Source organism: Ornithodoros turicata, chromosome 4 (assembly GCF_037126465.1).
Source record: "Ornithodoros turicata isolate Travis chromosome 4, ASM3712646v1, whole genome shotgun sequence".
NCBI lineage: Eukaryota > Metazoa > Arthropoda > Arachnida > Ixodida > Argasidae > Ornithodoros > Ornithodoros turicata.
In genome coordinates, this window is record NC_088204.1 from 12,882,432 (window position 1) to 12,902,698 (window position 20,267).

General features: G+C 49.0%; 2 protein-coding genes across 2 annotated transcripts in view; both read left to right on the plus strand.

Annotated features, from left to right (window-relative positions):
* LOC135391069 (membralin-like) overlaps positions 1-5,472 on the plus strand; it is a 73,552-nt gene extending 68,080 nt beyond the window's left edge. Inside the window, exons 12-14 of the mRNA XM_064621163.1 lie at positions 234-366; positions 3,476-3,575; positions 4,465-5,472. Coding sequence (XP_064477233.1) covers positions 234-366; positions 3,476-3,575; positions 4,465-5,061 — 830 coding nt within the window. The 3' untranslated portion in view covers positions 5,062-5,472. The remainder of the gene's footprint in view (positions 1-233; positions 367-3,475; positions 3,576-4,464) is intronic.
* A 2,771-nt stretch (positions 5,473-8,243) lies between these two features.
* On the plus strand, positions 8,244-19,971 carry LOC135390873 (multidrug resistance-associated protein 1-like). Its single transcript, XM_064620822.1, has 2 exons — positions 8,244-13,050; positions 15,669-19,971. The coding sequence occupies exons 1-2, from the start codon at positions 8,722-8,724 to the stop codon at positions 19,221-19,223; spliced, it is 7,884 nt and encodes a 2,627-aa protein (XP_064476892.1). The 5' UTR covers positions 8,244-8,721; the 3' UTR covers positions 19,224-19,971.
* Positions 19,972-20,267: the final 296 nt, after the last annotated feature.

A 20,267-nucleotide genomic window follows, 5' to 3' on the forward strand; every position in this document is an offset into this window, starting at 1 on the left:
ACTGCCGAAAAATGCCCGCGGAATCTCCCCAGGAATAAATGCCGAAAACGTGGATCCCCCATATTATATACTGTACCAACAGGCGGGGGAATCCACCATTAGGAGGAATGTGTGGACGTCATGGGCAAAGTGTAACCCGTTGTTGCCCCATGGGAGACACCCCCATAAAGTTGCATAAAAGCTGCAGGGATTGGCACTGTGTTTGTATGCGTGTGTTTTCATGTGTACGGCAGGTATGGAGACCATTATGTCAGAGTTCTTCAACGACACCACGACCGCCTTCTACATCATCCTCATCGTCTGGGTGGCTGACCAGTACGACGCCATCTGCTGTCACACAACGATCAACAAAAGGCACTGGCTCAGGTAGGGACAGTCGTCGGGGACACCACGGGTGTTGTCAGATAATAACGGTATGGATGTTGTCATGTGGTGCAGCTGTATGCCTGAAGTTGTAAATATAGCTGCGACTACCAGAAGCATCCCCTTTGTGGGAATCTATACACTTTTTTGATGTTGCTCGAATGTTGCCTGTAGCAATGCGCAGTTCAGAGCGAGCGTCTTATCAATTCTGCTTTTGGTATTTCTGACTAATATACGGCTTGGTGGTTGGTTTCCCTCGTTGATTGATAGTCTCTGGCTTCCCCTGGAAGAGAGTAGCACTTGAAGCTACTCATACTTCGTTGGTGGTAGCCAAGGTCCTGGTGACGGCTGGGGAGGTGGTGTTTTCGAAGCCTACCGCCTGCTGTGCTGTCTGAGGTTTTCCCTCGGTTTTCCCGAATACTTTCCAGACAAATGTCGGCACAGTTCCCCCTGAAGTCGGCCCAGGACGCATACTAACTCCCTGTCCCCCTCTCCTTCCTGCTGCCCTCTCTCCATCTGTCCACATCTGTACACCGCTCGTAGCCACAGTTGCTTCGCGGCGCTAACAGAGAATAAAAACAAAAAACTACTCCTTTCTTCATTACAACATATGTGCTTGGATGCATGTACTTTTTTCTGGCCAGTGTGTTTTGTACATGCACCGTATTCACTGTCTTCATCCGGAGCTTTACGCCGGCGTAGACGTCAGAAACATGAGCGGACTACGTACGATTACGTAGTCATTCTTGGTCTTGACGTCAGAGATGGATTCGCCGGCTTCAGTGTTCAACTGGGACTGTAGAACCACTGATTGAGCGCCGTGGCTTCTGTTCAGCGTAAGGGTGATCCCCCTAAGGAACAGATACATTGGGTCTGCCGTCAAAAGTGTCCCGGTTGTAACAAGAGGTACCTAATGAAGCAGCTTCGGTGAGACTTTCGCTTTCTGTGTCTGCTGCCATTGACAGGCTTGCCTGAATGGCGACCGTAATAAACGGAACAAGGATTGGGTGATGACTGAATGCGTAGTCCTGTCCTCGCAGGAGGACATAAACTGTCTGTAATTATGGCACTTCTGGGTTTTTGTTCCGGCATAGATACCGCAGAGGGCTTCTTGGCAGAAGAAGGGTCGTGTTTTTACGAAGCTCTAGGTGTTTCCCCTGACGCTTCGATATTATCGGGAAGCAGGAATGATTTTTCACAGCACCCTCACCCCCTGAGACACCCCCGAACATCTTGCACCCCCCCCCCCCCGGATGAAAATCCCGGGAACATCCCTGTCGGGAAGCATTACGGAGGGTAGCAAAGTATAGCCTCTGGGTCTGCAGAGCTGTTCGGGAAAGTAAATAAATAGCAGTTTTCTTTATTTCTTCCTTCATCTTTTTGAAAGTGTGGGTGGATTAGTGCTCATCAGACGGCATTAGACATGCAGACGGCGAAGACCAGGTAACAGTGTCGACGTCCACGGGTGGGTGTGAGGGCAGTTGCCAAAAGACAACTTTTGGGTAGGGACAGGCCGCTTATGGGACTTATAGAACGGAACTTATATTATTTTTATTATTATATTTATTATTAGCTTATATTATTAACTTATATTATTATGGGACACGCCGCTTGTAGAAGAGTGAAAGAAAATCTAGAATAATGGGGAGGAGGGGGGGGGGGGCGAAAGTACACGGCGGCCCGGCCAGGTAACCCTTTCAACCTGCGTGATGGACGTAAGTGCGTTTTCCGGGCTCTACTGCTGTTTATGCGTACCATGTGAGTGTTTTAGTGAATGTTGACTGACTGAACGACTTTTGGACCGCTCGTAACATTACGGGAGCATGGGGGGTAGTCTAAGCCGTGCTTTTTTTTACCGCATGACACGACCATCACTACCTTCAGAAACTGTCACACAACACGTTTTCTTTGGGAGGTGCCGCATTTCCTGAGAAAATTAGTTTGCAAGAATACTCGCAGCGCCAGCTCCCTCTGACGTACTACGACGTCAGCACATCCGAGCACTTTTGTAGGCACCCTAAAACGCTTGCTGCGGCGCGCCAGACCACGACCTACTCTGTACTAGATACCTTGAGATATGGCAGTCGCCTGTGGGAGAGCCGGGTCTTGGGTTAGTTACGCTAGTGGCCGCTACAAGCGCCACATAGCATTATTGGGGAGAGGAAATGACTTGTACAATACTATCATTATTGCTACCGCCGTTCGTCTGCTACACACGGCTACACAAGCTGTTGCTAAGCGCGCGCTACCCTCTTCCGTACCTTTCTGTCATTGTCAACACGGCACACCATACATTGGCCGCGGTTTCGGCAAATCACGTGGTAACGAATAGTGCTAGCTAGCGCCAAATCCCATAGCGGAGCGGCGATTTCCGGAACTACTACCCCGGTTGCTGGGAGCTTTGCGCATGTCCAGGTCTCTAGTATAGCAGTAGGTCGCGCACCAGAGTGGCGTAGGGTGCCTGAGTACTAGCTCCCATTGTATAAGGTGGAGTCACCCTTTGTAGAAGATAATGCCGCAAAGCCGCCATGTTGACGCCCACGCTTACCATACACGAATGCTGCGCACCGATTTCACCTAGTTTTTCATACCCCCCTCTGCTATGTATTTACTAATCTCCAAAATGTAGTGTGAAGCTTAGTGTATAGTTACACTTTTGTGAGCGCAGTGCGTGGGCGTCAAGATGGCTGAAATTCGTAGCAGACGACGCGGTTGTCTTTACCCCATGCAGAGGGAGCTAGTATTGAGGCACCCTAGAGTGGCGACCTGTCGGCTGCCCCCTCTCGTACGCGATGCGCTAAGTAGAGCCACAAGAAGAAAGAAAGGAAAAAGCAAGGCGCGCACGCGCCTCGTTATTGGGCTAATGAAGTGACGTAACAGACCGGCAGCCGAGGTCTTTCTTGATCCCGCGACATTGAAAGCTCTCCTACTTTTCTGCGCGAATGTACGTGTCTGACGTCTTGGGGGTTCTAATTTCTACTTCCCCTGGCATATCGTTTTCGAGCCCTCCCATACCTCTTGAATGTCCCGTGAGTTCCTCTGCGCAATTGTTCGCATGGTAAACCTTAGCCACTCAGGAAACGTAGCAGGTTTCTCTTATTGTTGTTTCCAGGTTCTTCTACCTGTACCATTTTGCGTTCTACGCCTACGACTACCGCTTCAACGGACAGTACAGCGGACTTGCCCTTCTCACCTCCTGGTTCTTCATTCAGGTAATCCTACACTCACTGGCGCTTGAATACCCCGGAATTTGAAAGCGCCATTTTCAAGGTGTGGAAAACCTGGATTTTCTCTTTTTTTTTTTTACAGTCCTTGAAAACCCTCGGTTTTGCATCTTTCTCTCGTTCTCGTGGAGCTGCTTGTGCAGATTACGTTTTTCCGGAGTCAGAACCGTAGCTTCAAAACCGTAGGAGTTAGCACTCTTTATTGCAGTAGGAATCAGCAGCAATAAATGAACGGCCCTCGCCGCTACGTAGCGACGAGGAGCAAGGCGTCGGTCTCCCGCCTTGGCAATCTCGCTTGCAGGATATCGCATAAGAGCATTGCAAGATGATATATAACGTACCGTTCCCATGCCCGCAGCTGCCCCACGTAATAACCTCACCCAGCAAACACGCCCGGTGTTATGGCTGCGCTTTCTAGGCACTTCCACTTGCTACCGAGTTCCCAATGGCGCTATCACATTAATAGTTTTTTTTTTTTAAACTCTCAAACTCATTCCGCAAAAATGGCAACAAACGCGAGTCTTGCGAAGGACTCTGAGGGAACTTGAACGTTTGTTTTGTGGAGTACATGCGTATTCGTTTGCGTCAACGCAAGCTTGCACCAGTGGTTTATTCAGAATCGCAAGCACGGAGCGGTGTCGTGCAAAAGTTGGAGAGGAGGTTCATTTTTCAGTTATTATGCAAGGGGATTTATGTATCACCGTCGACGTGTGTCTAAAAGCTGAAATGGCAAAGGCACCACCACTGTAGAGCGTGCTCGATGAACCCTTAATTACTACTATGGGCTGCTTGGAAGCGAATGTTGTAAGACCAGGATCACCCAATAATACGCCCAGGATAGCGCTTGAGGTAACCGCTCTTAACTCTTCCCTTCCAGCACTCAATGATCTACTTCTTTCACCACTACGAGCTGCCTGCCATACTGCAACGTTCTGGCTTGGAGCCTTCCGCGGGAGAGAGTGCCAGATCCGCTCCTTCGAACGAGCCGCGACAGAGTACGACAGCGTCGTCCAACAACGCCTCCCCGCGGCACCACGCCAACAGTGCTGGCGTCACCAGCACCAGCCCAGCCCCTCAACCGAGGGTGACGTATATCCGGGCCTTTGGCACGAGGCCGGTGCATTTTCGGCACATTCTAAGTGCCACCGTAGCTCTTGCAGCTGTTGCTCAGCATCAACAGCAGCAGCAGGCACAGCAAAACACTCAACAGAGTAGTGCTGGCACTGCGACACAGCAAGAGACGACGTCACCTTCTAGTCTTCAAGATACTCCTCAAGAAGCACCTACAACGGAAAACGTAAGTATGGGACAGAATTGTAGCGGAAACTCGCAAGTCATCAGGACTGAAGATCCAGACAGGAAGGAACTTGGGGAAGACGCGAGACCACGGAAGGACTCCACGTCTTGCGACAGCCCAAAGGATGACTTTGACGCCTCAGGACATGAACGTGACGACAATGCGGACGACAGTTGAGTACAAGACGTGATTGTTAGAATGACAAGTGTGGGCTACGGGACATTGAGCGTCCACACTATATTTGACAGTGACAGTTTTTTTCTTTTTCTTTTTTTTGCATTCCGCGTGAGAGATTGCAGCCAGGTACACGTGAAAAGCAAATAAAATAGGGATGAACTGTCTCGTGGGTCTGAAATTTGAAGATGTGGACCTGCATCCGTAGAAGTGGGACTAGCATTACAGTAGGTTTCTTTCTTTTTTTTTTTAACGGTGCCTTTATTTATTACATCTGGTCTCATCGGTGCGGGATACAGATGGCGCTAATTTCAAGAATGCACGAGGTGCGAGAGCACGTGGTAATATACATATTCTAGTGACTGTTTAAATTTTTTGTGTTGCCATTCCAAAAATAAAGAGAAATGACTGATGCATGGCCGTAAGTAGTAGATTATGCTGTTGGCTTTTCTCGCTGAGCGCGATCATGAACTCTGTTCGGGTTGAGACACAAAGAATAAATTGTCTTTCCTTGCAAAAGCAGTTTTTTTGTCATCCCTGATGAATGTACTGGTCATGAACACTGCAAAGCACCGATCGCAATACCGAAAGCGAAACTATTTCTACTTCTGCCGCCGCCACCGCCGCCGCCAAACGGGAACTATCTGCCGCCTGTCGGCGCTGCGTGCGGCAGTGCCACGCTATTTATATATCTCTGTTCTCGTGCTTGTAACTACATAGGGAGGTAAATATACCTATACATGTGCCTTGTACATAGCGTACATGCACGACGAAGGCAGATGAAAAAGATTTTGCGCGTACTGTTCTACTACCAGCCAATGTTGCCACAAACAACGTGGAGCAAGTGTAAGGCGCCGTCCATGTAGTGATAGGAAACGTGCAAGGTTGAGAGACTGGAGCGGTACTACGACGAAAAAAGAAATGCCACTTGTTGTATGGACATTTGAACTGGAAAATTGTTTGAATGGGGAGAAACCCCGAGATAAATGGGACGATCTGCAAGTTTGCCATTTCAATCGATCTAGGTGGTGAACGCCTGCATTCTTTGTTTATCTCTCCCCCGTTTTTACCGCCACCCTTTTTCGCCTGACAGCCCTGAACAGCCCTGACCTTTTACGAAAAGACGATCTGGTCATCCGACACATTCTGCGACACTCCGTTTTGGGAATCCGACCTAACCTGGAATACCGATATACCAGAGTTAACTCCGTGTTTCGAGAACAGGTTACTGCTACTGTTTCCATCTTCAGCTTTGCTTAAAAGGGTGTATCTCTTCTATGTTGCCGTAGCCAAACACGCGTGAAAGACGTTTTAATACAATATCACTATTCAGAGTGGACTCGCTGAACAGGTTTAATTTTTCATTAGCACACGTTTTTCGAAAATGTGCTCTCCGGCTTGCCTCATGAGTGTAGGAATCATGCGCGCAATGCTACTATTTGATGCTCACCTTGTATAGGTAATTTTTTACAACGGCTTTGTTTACTAGACGCATATTGCTCACTTTCTAGTAAGTTTACGCATTGGCTACAACAGCACACTCGTTTTTATCTCGGTTACATTCGCGTCCGTACTGTGTCAATGAGCTAGTACCTCTTTGACGCCGGCCTGGTACGTATCTCTCTTTCGGCCTTTCCCAGGCTGACGGACAAGCGAACTGACATATCGCTACGGGGTTGGAAAAGATACAATAAACAGAACGATAAGCGATGGACAGCCCACGTTTCAAGTTGCGCCGCTCGTCTCTAAAGAAGGAAAATTGGCGTTGTAAACGCGGCTGGCAAAAGTGCAGCCAGCTAGGCTGCTTTACACCGTATGTTTTTTCATATCTGTGTAGTACGTGAAAAAGGTGTCCATTATTTGATTGGTTGATTGGTTTTATTTGATACACACGTTGTATAGACAAACACATAGGGTGGAATGAGTCGTGGTTTATGGAATAGAAATTGCTCCTTCCGAAGTCCCTGAGCTGAACCACCACTCTATATCCACGCTGTACGGCGTCGGCATTGTTTAGAAGTGGTTTGTTTGTTTAGAAGCAGTATCCTGGCATGGATTCCCGTCATCTTGTTCTGGTTTGCCGTCTATTTCAAGTCGTGCAACGAACCGCCCAGGTCATCGGATGGACTCACGGAATGCAGTGGCGTATCTAGGGTGTGGCGGGTGTGGACAGGTGCCATGGGCGCCAGGTGAACAGGGGCGCCATTATGTGGTCGGGTGTGAATGTGCCAGGTCGGGCACTCAACCTGGCACATTCATAAATGATCTAGAGCACCCGCCATTAGAGAGGCTGTAATGTGAAACCTAGTGCGGGCCACACGAAAACGCATCCCCAAGGACCATGTTGCCATGGGCGCAGGTAGCTCTAGATACGCCACTGACGGAATGTGAATGTTGACTGACGGAATGTGAATGTTGACTGACTGAACGACTTTTGGACCGCATTTAAGGAGCATGGAGGGTTCCTCTAAATCGTGCTTTCTTCCCTTTTTTTTTCTTTTTTGCTTACCACTTACATCCTGCCACCTCGGTGCGGTATATAAAGACCGCACGAGCTTGGAATATGCACGAGGTGCGAGAGCATGTGGCAATAATATGTGTATTCTAGTGACTGTGTTTCAATTGTCTGTGTTGCTGTACCAAAAAATAAAGAGAAATGACTGCTCGATGGTCGTAAGTAGTAGAATGTGCTTTTGGCTTTTATCGCTGAGCATGATCATGGCCTCTGTTCCATGCTCACGCACAAAGAACAGATTGCCTTTGCTTGCAAAAAGCCGTTTTTTGTCTTAATTCGTAGAAACATATCTGTCCTTCTTGATGAATGTACCGAGGGCCACTAAATGTGCACCGTAGAAATGTGCATCGTAATATATGACCGCTCCGTATGGAATCAGTCGGACCTGTCAGTGAGTGCTGCACCATTCGGAGAGCGCGTAAAGCTATTCTGCACCAATCGGGCAGCCTCCCTACTGGGTCGTAATGATTAATATGATGTTAAGCACAGGGAAAACACCTGACAATTGAAATTTGAATTTCTGCGGAGTATTTTGAATTTGGGCTTCTTACGCCTGATCACGAGCACGTCGAAGCACTCGCAATCCCGAAACCGAAACTATTACTACTACTGCTGCTGCTGCTGCCGCCGCCGCCGCCTGACGGCGGCTGCTTGCGGCGTGCCGCAGTGGGCGACTGTACACGCGACGCGTTTTCGTATGCATGCTCTCGTGCTCGTAACCACATAACAAGGTAAATATACCTATACGTATACCTTGTACATGGCATACACGCACGACGTGTAATTAGATATAGTGCGCACTGTTCTTCTACCAGCCGATGTCGCCGCAAACAACAGGGAAGAAGCGTAAAGGCGTCGTCCATTGTATTGTGATAGAAAACGTGCTGATGGAAGCTTGTTAGCCACTGCAAGTGGTGCTACAACGAAAAAAAGAAACTCTGTATTGTATGAGCATTTGAATCGCATAAACAAGAGCAAGGGAATCGTTTGAATTCAAGAAACTCGGAGATAAGTGCAAGCGTGTCAATTCGAGGTGGTGAACGCCGGCGTCGCTTTGTTTCTCCCCCACGTTTACGTTTGTCTCGCCGGGCTTGCGCCTGGCGCATAAGCGTTCCTCCTGTGGGTCAGCCCTGACTATTTACGAAGAGATGATGTGGTCGTCCGGAACATTCTGCGACACCCCGTTTTGGAACTCCGACCTAACCTGGAATACCGATATACCAGAATTAACCCCATGTTTCGAGAACACTGTACTGCTATGGATTCCTACCGGAATATTGTGGATAATTTCACCTCTTGCGCTGTACGCGCGCTGCACTCCCGCCCGCAAATCTGTCCCAATTACTCTTCAGGCTGTCTCAAAGTACGCAATCAGCTTAATCCTTTTTGCGGTCAGTGTCATATTTTGCGCGATAGAACATCGTAATAATTCATCTGAGGCAGCGGTCACAGCGCACATGCTGAGGGCCTTGTCCTTTCTGCTTGTGTACGTGATTCAGGTCGTGGACAGGAGACACGGTGTAACTTCTTCAGCTCTCGTGTTTACTTTCTGGTCTGTGCTCTCTATAAGCAGCCTTCCCACTTTCTACAGAGTCCTTGTAAACACATTTGTACACACCAAGCATCAAACGCCGACAACGACAGAGTTTGTAGCCATTGTGGTTCTGTACCCTCTTACTGTCAGCCAAGTTGTTCTGTTTTCGTTGAAAGAGGGCACCAAAGAAAGTCGAACAAGAGCCCCTGTGGAAACAGCAACACCGTTCTCGTTACTGACGTTTGGGTGGTTCACCGCTCTCATTGTGACCGGCTACAAGAAAGCGTTGACGGTCGGGGACCTATTCTGCATTCCCACTTGCGTCAAAAGTAGCGTCAACTTCGAAAAATGGAAACATATCGCGCAGGACAAGGACGGACGTTTGTTTCAGGACATTGGAAAGCGAAGGATGTTTCTCCTGAAGACGCTGCTTCGTTTGTTCTGGGGTCAAATTCTCCTGGGCTGCGTGGTTGATGTCGGCTACGCCGTAGCAAGGATAACAACTGCCCTCGTTCTGCATCTCATCATCCAGCACCTCCAGAACCACGACGACCAGTCATGGAAGGGCTACATGTACGCTGTCTTAATTTTGCTTTTGAATGTGACGTCTACCATGTGCATTTGGCAGGGTGACCACATCTTCAGCCGTCTGGGACTTCGTGTGAAAGGGATATTACAAACTGCCGTCTACACGAAAGCGCTTCGGATATCTTCCGCTACCACGAGCCAGTATACCGTTGGGCAACTTGTAAATATCATTTCCGTCGACGCTGAGAAGGTGAATAGGTTATGTAACCTTTACTGCATGGGACTGACGTCTCCCGTCACCGTGATATACTCAACCTATCTGCTCTGGCTGTTCCTGGGACCTTCGTGCCTCGCAGGTATTGCGGCGATTGCCCTGATGACTCCCATGACAGGCGCCATTGCTGAACGCTGTCGGAAACTCCAAGAGCAACAAATGAAGCTCAAAGATTCTCGCCTTCAGCAAGTTGGCGAGATTTTGACCAACATAAAGATCATCAAGCTGTATGGATGGGAGCTGCCATTCATCGACAAGGTGAGAAAAGTGCGTTTGTCCGAAGTGCGGATACTGAAGTCGCTCGCCTACTGGACAGCGGCCAGTCGGGTCTTTTGGGTGTCGACGGGTTTCTGGGTGTCGCTATTCGCCTTCACGACCTACATCTACAGCACGAACGTTACGTTTCTCAGCGTCGGCACCGCGTTCGTCTCCATGGCGCTTTTCAACGGAATGCGATACGCTCTGAACATAATCCCGGACTTGGTGTCCATCGCGATACAGGCAGCAGTATCTCTTAGAAGAATTACGGAATTTCTGCAGAGCGAAGAACTGGATGCTAACGCCGTACGCCACGACGTCGGGGACAACGAAGCTGTTACCTTCAAAGGCGCCACGCTCTCCTGGTCTAGCAGTGCGAGCAAGACATTGACCGGTATTGCGCTTACCGTGAAACGCGGGCAGCTTGTGGCAATCGTGGGACAGGTAGGAAGCGGGAAATCGTCGATTCTGTCGTCCGTCCTTGGAGACCTGGTGCTTCAAGAGGGCGTCGTTGCTGTCAGCGGCAGCATAGCGCACGTGCCACAAACGGCCTGGATCCTGAATTGCTCGCTGCGACAGAACATACTCTTCACAAAGCGGTTAAGCGACGACTTTTACAACGTGGTACTAGACGCCTGTTGCCTAAGGCAAGATCTTGACATGCTGTCGCACGGCGATATGACAGTAATAGGAGACAGAGGGGTTAACCTAAGTGGCGGACAAAAGCAACGGGTCAGTATTGCGCGAGCTGTTTTTCAAGATCAGGATATTTACCTTCTGGATGACCCTCTAAGCGCTCTCGACAGCCATATTGGATCATCAGTCTTCGAGAACGTCATCGGACCAAAGGGCTTGCTCAGAGAAAAGACACGCATCTTCGTCACCAACAATCTCTCCGTTTTGCCCGAAACAGATTTCATAGTTTACATGCAAGGCGGTCGTATTGTGGAGCGTGGAACTTACGGCGAGCTCGCCAGTTCCGGTAAATATCTGTCGATGTTTCTGAAAGAACACGTGCGACACGCAGGCAGCAAGGACACCCAAGTAAGCGGTGAAGAAACGAAAGAGGCATCAGCATCCGAGCGGCTGCAGGAACTATCAAAACTGAAAACGTCAAGCATCGCAAGCCTAGATGCCGAGCTTTACAGGGAAGCTGTAGAAACGGGATCTGTAAAGATGTCGATATACGTGACGTACTTAAGAGATGTTGGCCTTCCAATCGTTCTGTTAATCTTTTTTGGATATGCTTTTCCCAGCGCGTTCGACATAGGCATTAATTTGTGGATAGCTGAATGGAATCACGACGCTGATATAGAAGAAGACCAGAGGAGACCAGGTCAGCGCCTCGGAATATACGCGGTTCTTGGAATATGTCAGTCTATTTGCATGTTTGTCGCCACTGCGGCGCTTGCCAAAGGAACCATCAGAGCTGCTCAAAGATTGCACGACCGAATGCTAATTGCTGTGATGCGATCTCCGATGTCATTCTTCGATGTCACGCCCGTAGGGCGAATCTTGAACCGTTTCGGAAGCGACGTTGATCAACTCGATATTCAACTTCCTCAAACGGCGAGCCTTTTTCTTGAATACATCTTTCACATCCTTGGAGTCTTCATTCTGACAGCGTGTGAAATGCCTCTCTTCCTTGCTGGCGTTTTGCCTCTTCTGATACTGTACTGCCTGATTCAGAGCATCTGCCTCCGTTCCTTACGGCAAATAAAACGCTTAGAGTCTGTGACACGGTCACCCGTGAATAACCACTTCGGAGAAACACTCGCAGGTCTTAGCAGCATTCGAGGGTACTCGGTCCAGAAGGAATTTACGGAGAGGTTCACCTCTAAAGTGGATGTTACTCTGAACTGCTCGTACCTCCTTGTAGCTGGCCAAACGTGGTTGTCGTCAAGACTGGACGCTATCGGGAACATCACTATATTGCTCGTTACTATAATGGTCCTCAGACAACGGCATGCCATCGATGACGGTCTGGGAAGTATGCTCATATCATATGTTATGGGAACTACCTATGCTTTCATCTACGTGATTTTCTATGCTGCTCAAATGGAAGCAGCTGTTGTGGCGTCAGAGAGGCTCGCGGAATATTCCAAGGTGAGCCCAGAAGCAGATTGGAAAGTTGAGCCAGGACCGAAGCCGGACTGGCCCGAACAGGGAGCCGTACAGTGCATCGATTATTGTGCAAAATACAGAGAGGAGCTGGACCTTGTCTTGCATGGAGTAAACCTGGCAGTTAAGCCAGGGGAACGAGTTGGTGTCGTAGGGCGAACCGGTGCTGGAAAGTCGTCCTTGACGCTTTCTCTCTTCAGAATCATCGAAGCAGCTGGGGGAAAAATAACCATAGACAATGTAGACATATCGTCCATAGGACTGCACGACCTGCGTTCTCACATCAGTATTATTCCCCAAGATCCAGTTCTCTTCAGCGGCACTCTGCGGTTCAATCTTGACCCCCACGGAGAGTACGAGGACGTGCAACTTTGGACGGCTCTGGAGTGCGCCCACGTGAAGCACCATTTCCCGGACGGCCTCGAGACACAGATCAGCGAGGGAGGCCAGAACATCAGCCTCGGACAGCGACAGTTGGTGTGTCTTGCGCGTGTAGTGCTCAGGAAGTCCAGGATACTTGTCCTGGACGAAGCGACTGCCGCTGTGGATCTGGAGACTGACCGTCTGATTCAGGAAACAATATTGGAGGGATTTGCGGATTGTACTTTGATAACGATAGCTCACCGTCTGCATACCATAATGAACTATGATAGGATCGTGGTGATGGGAAAGGGTAAGATCATCGAGGAGGGTTCACCGGCGGAGTTGCTGCGTGACCCGGCTTCTGAGTTTGCATCGTTGGCCAAAGAAGCAAGCATCATAGCATAAACATTTCTGTTATTAAATAACAATTATATATTGCATCACACGTTACATATATTAAATAATATTTTTTTTTGCGAGTGTAATTCGTATGCGAAGTTCTGATTATGGTACGGTGTTTTAGCGAACTGCAAGGGAAGTTTTGGTAGTTGAGAACAGAAACACATGAAGATGAACCAAATATAGGGCTACATCAAAATAAAGTGCTGCCCTAGGCTGAGCAGGTGATGATGAAAGAACACTAAATATTTGCTGCTTGCCACGAATCGTGTGACTTACGGCTTACGCGTCGTGCATGGGTTAACCACCCAATAAATTGTAGTAGTAGCATCTCGCACAACACAAGCGTGTGTAGTTGAGTGACTGCCCGGCCGCTACAGGGTTATCCGTCCCTATGTACTTTCATGTTTCAATCTCCAACGTGTTTAAAAGCTCTGCTATGTTGCCGTAGCCAGACGCATGCGTGAAAGACGTTTCAATACAAGGTCACTATTGAGGATGGACTTGGTTCACTGCACAGGTCTAATGTTGAATTACCATCCGTTTTACGGAAATGTGCTTTCCGGCTTGCCCAATAGGTGTACGGAATCGTTCGCGCGTTGTCTCGCGAAGTAAAGCCCCGAATTCTTATTATTCGCGCAATGCTACTGTTTGATGCTCACCATGTAAGGGGGGGGGGGGGAAGTTGGAACACTTTTTGAGGAAACCGTGGTGCGATGTGATGTGATAGAAGCAGAAAAGAATGGGGATTTAAGTCACGACAAGGTCAGACTGGCTACCCGAAACCACTTATGCCTGGTTTCACCAGCGCTAGTTAACTTTGAACCGAGACTAGGGGTTGTTAAAACTTGAAGTGAACACTCAATTCTTTTTTTACAAACGTTAGTTGGTGACGTGATGAATGTTTCAGTGACAATAACCAGCTCTAGTGAAGCAGAGCTAAGCGTTACATTAAAAGTTAAGGGACCGTTGATCTCGGTTCAAATGCGTTGGTGATAGCGGGCCTTAGCCGCAGTTCGTTGAAAAAAAAAAAAGAGAGAAACCCTGTAGTTTTTGAGACAAACATCCCCAACTAGTGGGAACACTTGCCACAGAGGAGCTACCAGAAAGTGTAAAAAAGGAAAATTTCAATCAGATGCGTTTTTTCAAGGAAACGTATATTGGAGCGCTTTCAATGCAGCCGCTTGATGATTGAATGGCTGATGACCCAGGAACCTAACAAGGTCAAATGGCAGGGCGTCCAGGCGAGCCAGACTTGCTTCTAGTGTCCTGCTACTGCCGGCATTCTTGACTTGAGGCACCGGAGGAGGATGTGCTCTGTGTCCTCGACAACATCGCAGTCACTGCAGCTTGGAGATTGTGACTTGGCCAGTTCGTAGAGCACCCGACCGCTGTACGGGACATTACAGACGGAGCCTACATGCGGTGGCCACGCTGCTTGTCAAGGAAACGACAGAGGCACCTGGAAGCGTAGCTCGGGGTCCGCTCTGTAAAACAGCGAAGATCGAGCAGATCCTGCCAGCCAAGCAGAGTTGCACATTTGTTGTCTCAGTTCACGTATTATCCTCCTAACCGTCCTAATTCGAAACGTACTTGGGGGGGGGGGGGGGGGGGGGGGTAGGAATTTCAGAGCACTATCTGCACTGTTGATTCCTCTGGATACTGTGGAATAAAAATGACGCGAATATTTCATGACAATATGACCCAAAACTCTTATTATGCTACAGGAGGCAGAGTGTTTCAATATGCCCCAACCTTGGTGCACGTGAGGTGAGTGGTGGTGCAGGTGAAAGGGCTCGCCGTTGTCGGCCTCACAGATGTGGGCATTGTCACGACTGACGCCCTGGGGGAATGTGCGTCCTGGGCCGACTTCTAAGGGAACTGTGCCGACACTGCCTATGTGCAAAAAGGATCTGGAAGTACGTCCCAGCTTTCGTACTTTCTTGTGCAAGCATAACCGAGCACACAGACAATAAATGAAGTGCAAGAAAATTTGCTTTTCGAGAGCGGGAACCACTTTTTGTTGTCTCGGGGGCGATCCGCTCTACGCAGCACCGTGACGTCGATGTGTAGAGCTGCTTGGGGACAAAAGGGGATCAGAAAAAAGTTGACTATTTCAGTGTATACCCCGTGTTTCAATGTTACCCCGCTTTCCTCTATATACCTTTTTTTTTACGACGGCTTTATTTATTAGACGCATAGTCATCACTTTCTATAGTTTACATTGGCTACAACAGCGCACGCGTTTCGAGCGGGAAACGTTGGCGTGCGTACCGTGCCAATCACGGGGCTCATTTACAATATGCCAGCCTGGTGCGTATCTCTCTTTCCGCCTTTCCCAGTCCAGACTAACACTTCCTACGGACGAGTGAACTTTCATATCGCTACGAGGCTGGAAAGGAAACAATAACATAACGATAAGCCACGAACAGCCCACGTTTCAAGTTGCGCCGCCCGTCGCAAAAGAGATAAAGCCGGCGGTGAAATGCGGCTGGCATAAGTGCAGTCAACTGGGCTGCTTTTCACCGTACGTTTTCTACGTGTGTGTGTGTGTGTAGTATGTGAAAAAGGTGCGCATTCATGAGTCGAAAGTGCTCCTTCCGAAGTCCCTGAGCTGAACTATCACGCCATATCGCCGCGGTATGGCGTCGGCATTGTTTAGAAGTGGTTTTTGCAACACTCCTCTCTGGGACGTGAATCGTTCTTGGAACGCCCAGGTTCCGGTCCTATCCCCGTGCTTCGAAGACAGCGTCCTGGTATGGATTCCCGTAATCCTGTTCTGGATTGCCGTCTATTTCAAGTCGTACAACGCACCGCCCAGGTCGCCGGATGGACTGCCGTCGACGCTTTTCAGCGGCCTGCGGTATGCGTTCAGTATCTTGCTCGTGCTGCTCAGTACGATCTTCACGATCTTTGAGTTCATCGAAGGGAATCCACCGGCGACGCTGTTAGCTGGCGGTTTGAAGACGGCTTCTTACGTCATCGCTTACCTCCTGTTCCTGTCCGACAGGCAGCGTGGACAAAATAGACATATATTGTTGTGGTTCTTCTGGTGCGGAATGAGCGTGTTTGAACTGCCCGCATACTATGGAACGCTCGTTGCTGTCTTCGGGTCACGGTCTCAGCGCATGCTTCCGACTCCCTCCGAATTCAGCTGCCATGTCGTGACTTTCCCCTTGTTGATAGTTCAGCTTGTGTTGTTTTCCGTTGGTGACGCACTCAGTGAAGACAACAACAAATCGCTGTCGGAGCTCGCCACCCCTCCGTCCTACCTCGTGTTTGAATGGGCGACGTCACTAGTCGTCGCTGCCTACCGAAGGACACTGCGCTTCGCGGATCAGCTAGCCATTCCAGGATCGTTGACGTCCCGTTTGAACTTTCGGTGCTGGAAATTGGCGTCAAAGGGGACGATACCGAGCCCGCCATTCGTGTCCGTGACGACTCTGAAGCTCTTTTGGCAACAAATACTCGTGGGGTCGCTTTTGTATCTATCTTCCAGCGTCCTGAAGCTTATTTCAGGATTATTTTTGTTCCTGGTCATCCGACATCTTCAGGTCATCGAAGACGAGGCGTGGAAAGGATATTTCTTTATCGCCGTCATGTTCCTCGTCAACTGCATGTGCAGCCTGACTCTGCAGCACGCCAACTTCACATTAGCTTGTGTGGGTACACGTGTCAAGGCCTTGATTTCAACAGCGTTGTACACGAAGAGCCTACGTATCCCAACGTACATCATGCAGCGACAAACAGGCGAACTGACCAGTTTGATGTCCAACGATGCCAAGCGTATCGGCGAGCTTGCTTCGGTCGTTGCCACACTGGCGACGTCAGCGGTGCCCGTACTGTTCGCCTGCGTTGTTCTTTGGCGTTACCTCGGACCGTCTAGCCTCGCTGGGATGGTCACTGTCGTCGTCGTTGTTCCCATTGTACGCGTGATAGGCCACAAGTGTCAGAACCTAATGGAACGCCAGGCGTCTTTGAGAGCATCTCGTCTGCAATACACGAGTGACGCGCTGCGTAAGACAAAGGGCGCGAAAGCAAATATTACGGACACCTCTTTCGCGGACGAATTGCGTTCCATGCACCTCGACGAAGTGTTGGCCTTGCGGACCTTCTCCTATTGGTCGGCCGTGATGAGTGCGGCGTTCAAATGCGCTCCTCTAATCTCCACCATCATGGCGTTCGCAGCGTTCTTGATTCTCAGTGATTTTGACTTCTTGGGACCCGAAAGAGCGTTTGTGGCCCTCTACTTCTTCGACGCACTCTTTCTCCTTCTCTTGGCTCTCGTTAACAATTTGTTCAGCGGCAGGAAGGTGCTGGAATCTGCTGAGCAAGTTGAACGATTCTTGCTCAGCAGCGAGCTTGGCAAATATGTGGACGTAACGGACGACCACGAAGCCGTCGTTTCTTTCAAGAACGCGACGTTCATGTGGTCCGTATCCTCACCACGCGCACTGTGTGACGTCACCATTTCCGTGAATCCGGGACAGCTCGTTGCCGTTGTTGGCGTGCCTCAAAGCGGGAAGTCGGCTTTGCTATCTGCCATTATTGGCGAGCTGCTCATTGAACGCGGATCTGTCGCGATTGCGAGTGGAAAACGCATTGCATACGTTCCTCGCGAACCTTGGATCCTGAAGGACACAGTGAGACGAAACATCACGCTTGACAGAGAGTATGATGCTGCCAAGTACAATAAAGTAATAGAAGTTTGTCACCTCAAGAGCAACATTCAAACCCTCCCCAGGGGTGACGAGACAGAGATAGGTGCTAGTGGGACGTACCTCAGGAAGGAACTCAAGCAACGAGTATGCCTGGCTCGCGCTCTTTATCAAGACAGCGACATCTACCTTCTAGACGACGCCCTCAATGCTGTGGACAGGCGTATCTCTGCAAGTATTTACGCCAACGTCGTCGAACCTGGCGGTTTTCTCAGCAACAAAACACGTATCGTGATAACGATAAACCATCCCACAATTTCGTCAGCCGACAACATTATTTTCGTTAAGGAACGTGCAATCGTTGCATCGGGGCCTTACAGGAACTTACTCGAGAACAACGAAGAGTTCGCTAAGTACCTTAGAGAACAAGCCTATGAAGAGACCGAGGCAAAGTCAGGCGAGGATGGCGCTGTTGAACTCGAATCTCTACCATGGGCTGACGCTGGGACGGAAGATACGTTAGTCAGACAACGAAAAGTTTCCACACAGTCGACAGCAGCATATGAGCAAATGATACCTGGAAGGCAAATATATATGCGGTACCTAACCCGAGCTGGCTTAACGATGTCCCTCGTAGTGTTCCTTGCATTCTTGATATCACGAGCCTTAGGCATTGGCTCTACTTTGTGGCTGGGCGACCTCACAACAGACCGAAAATTTCAGCTGCAAAACCTTTCCTTTGGTATGGGGATTTACTTTGTCTTAGTCGTTCTGCAATCCGCGTCCGCAAGCGTAGCCAGTTATGCCCTGGTTCGAGGGACGATCAACGTGTTCCGTAAGTTGTACGACAGCGTATCAACGAAGCGACAACCATCAGAAAGGACACGTCTTCACCCCAAAAGACCCAGCAACAACGTTGATACCCTGGAGATCCTGCCTCCTTCAATACTCAACTGCTTTCTCGACTCTTTTTTCAATCTCCTCAGCGTTACCGTCCTCGTATCGTCTTACGAACCTTTCTTCGTTCTACCAGCATTGATATTTTACGCTTCGTACACCCTGGTTAGGTCCCGGTACTTGGCGACGATCCGCCAAACCAGCCGTCTCGAGAACGTTTCCAGAGGAGATTTGTACTTTTTCGTGGCAGACACCATGGCTGGACTGAGCAACATACGTGGGTGTTCCATGGAAGATGCCTTCGTAGGCAGGTTTGAAACGTTAGTGGACAATAATCATACTTCTGCGTATACTAGCCTGGTAGCGAAGCTATGGACATCGACAAGGTTGGACGTCGTCGGCAATGTCCTGGTACTCGTCGTTGGAGTCATCGTGATAGCACTACGGGGAAGCATAGGCGCGGGATCCGGGGCTGTACTCATGTATTGGGCCATGACTTCCTCATCGTCATTCGTGAATATGGCGTTTTATTCTGCCGACATGGAAGCTGCAGCGACGGCTTACCAGTACGTGGATGAGGACCGTGAGTCAAATTCTCAAGGGTTGGGAGCTGCGTAGCGGTGCGTTGTGGTTTTGTAAGCGCAACAACTATATTCCAGTGACATTTCCGCGTCGCCTTCAATTGTAAGGACTATGCGCTGTTATTGTACTTATGTTTGTATCCCACATAGAAATCCAGTGTGCATTCAAAACGCATGACGAACATTATGAATGAACAGTGCTGAAGTTGCAATCCTGTAAGGCTGTCTTCTTTCTACGTGACTTTCTTCGCATAATTCTCTATGACAACGTGGGTGACGTCGCTGTATAGATTCAACTAACGCGACATCATTGTCATTCCGACAGACAAGTAGAACCGTTGTAATGTGATAGTTTCCTGCTTGACACGTTTGAAAGAAGATTTGAACTCCACATTTCTTTCATTAATTCTCTCAATCGAATAACTTTATTGTCCGAGATAATTAGCCTCTCTTCAAGGAGACAGTCCTGTTGAGTAGGTTCCTCAAACCTGCGCCTACTTTGTCATTGTAGGAAGGAATTATTTTTGACACGCAGTCCATTCTGGACTGCTGACGAGGTGATAGATGCAACACAAGCAGGTCTCTGGGTGGTATTGCCCCTTGCAGAAGGCAGTAATGGGACAACAACAAGCAGGACGTCACGATATGCCACCCTTTTTCAGTCTCGGTTGAGTCCAAGCTGCTGGTTGTGTGTAAAAAGTTACTGTCGCTTTTTATTCCTTTTTTATTTTTTTTTTGTATGTACGAATAAATGCTCGAATAAAACAAATCAAGAAATAATTCAATATGTTAAACGTTTCACGTTGTTGGCGAGCCCCAAATTTTCGCGAATTTTAATGGCACGCGGAAATTTTGAGGATGAACTGACACTTCGAAAACAATGTTGCGATAGTGAGCTTTATGTGTAATCGATTGCTGGTTAACATTTGATGATGATGAAGGTGATGATGATGGGGAACATGGAGACTTAGGTCGCGAAAAAGTCGGGTGGGCTACGCGTCGTTCCCCTCTCTCCCAACATGCTCAACCGATTTCCGGAAACTCCCTAAGTGCGGTCTCGGCCATGTTACACTCTCAACAA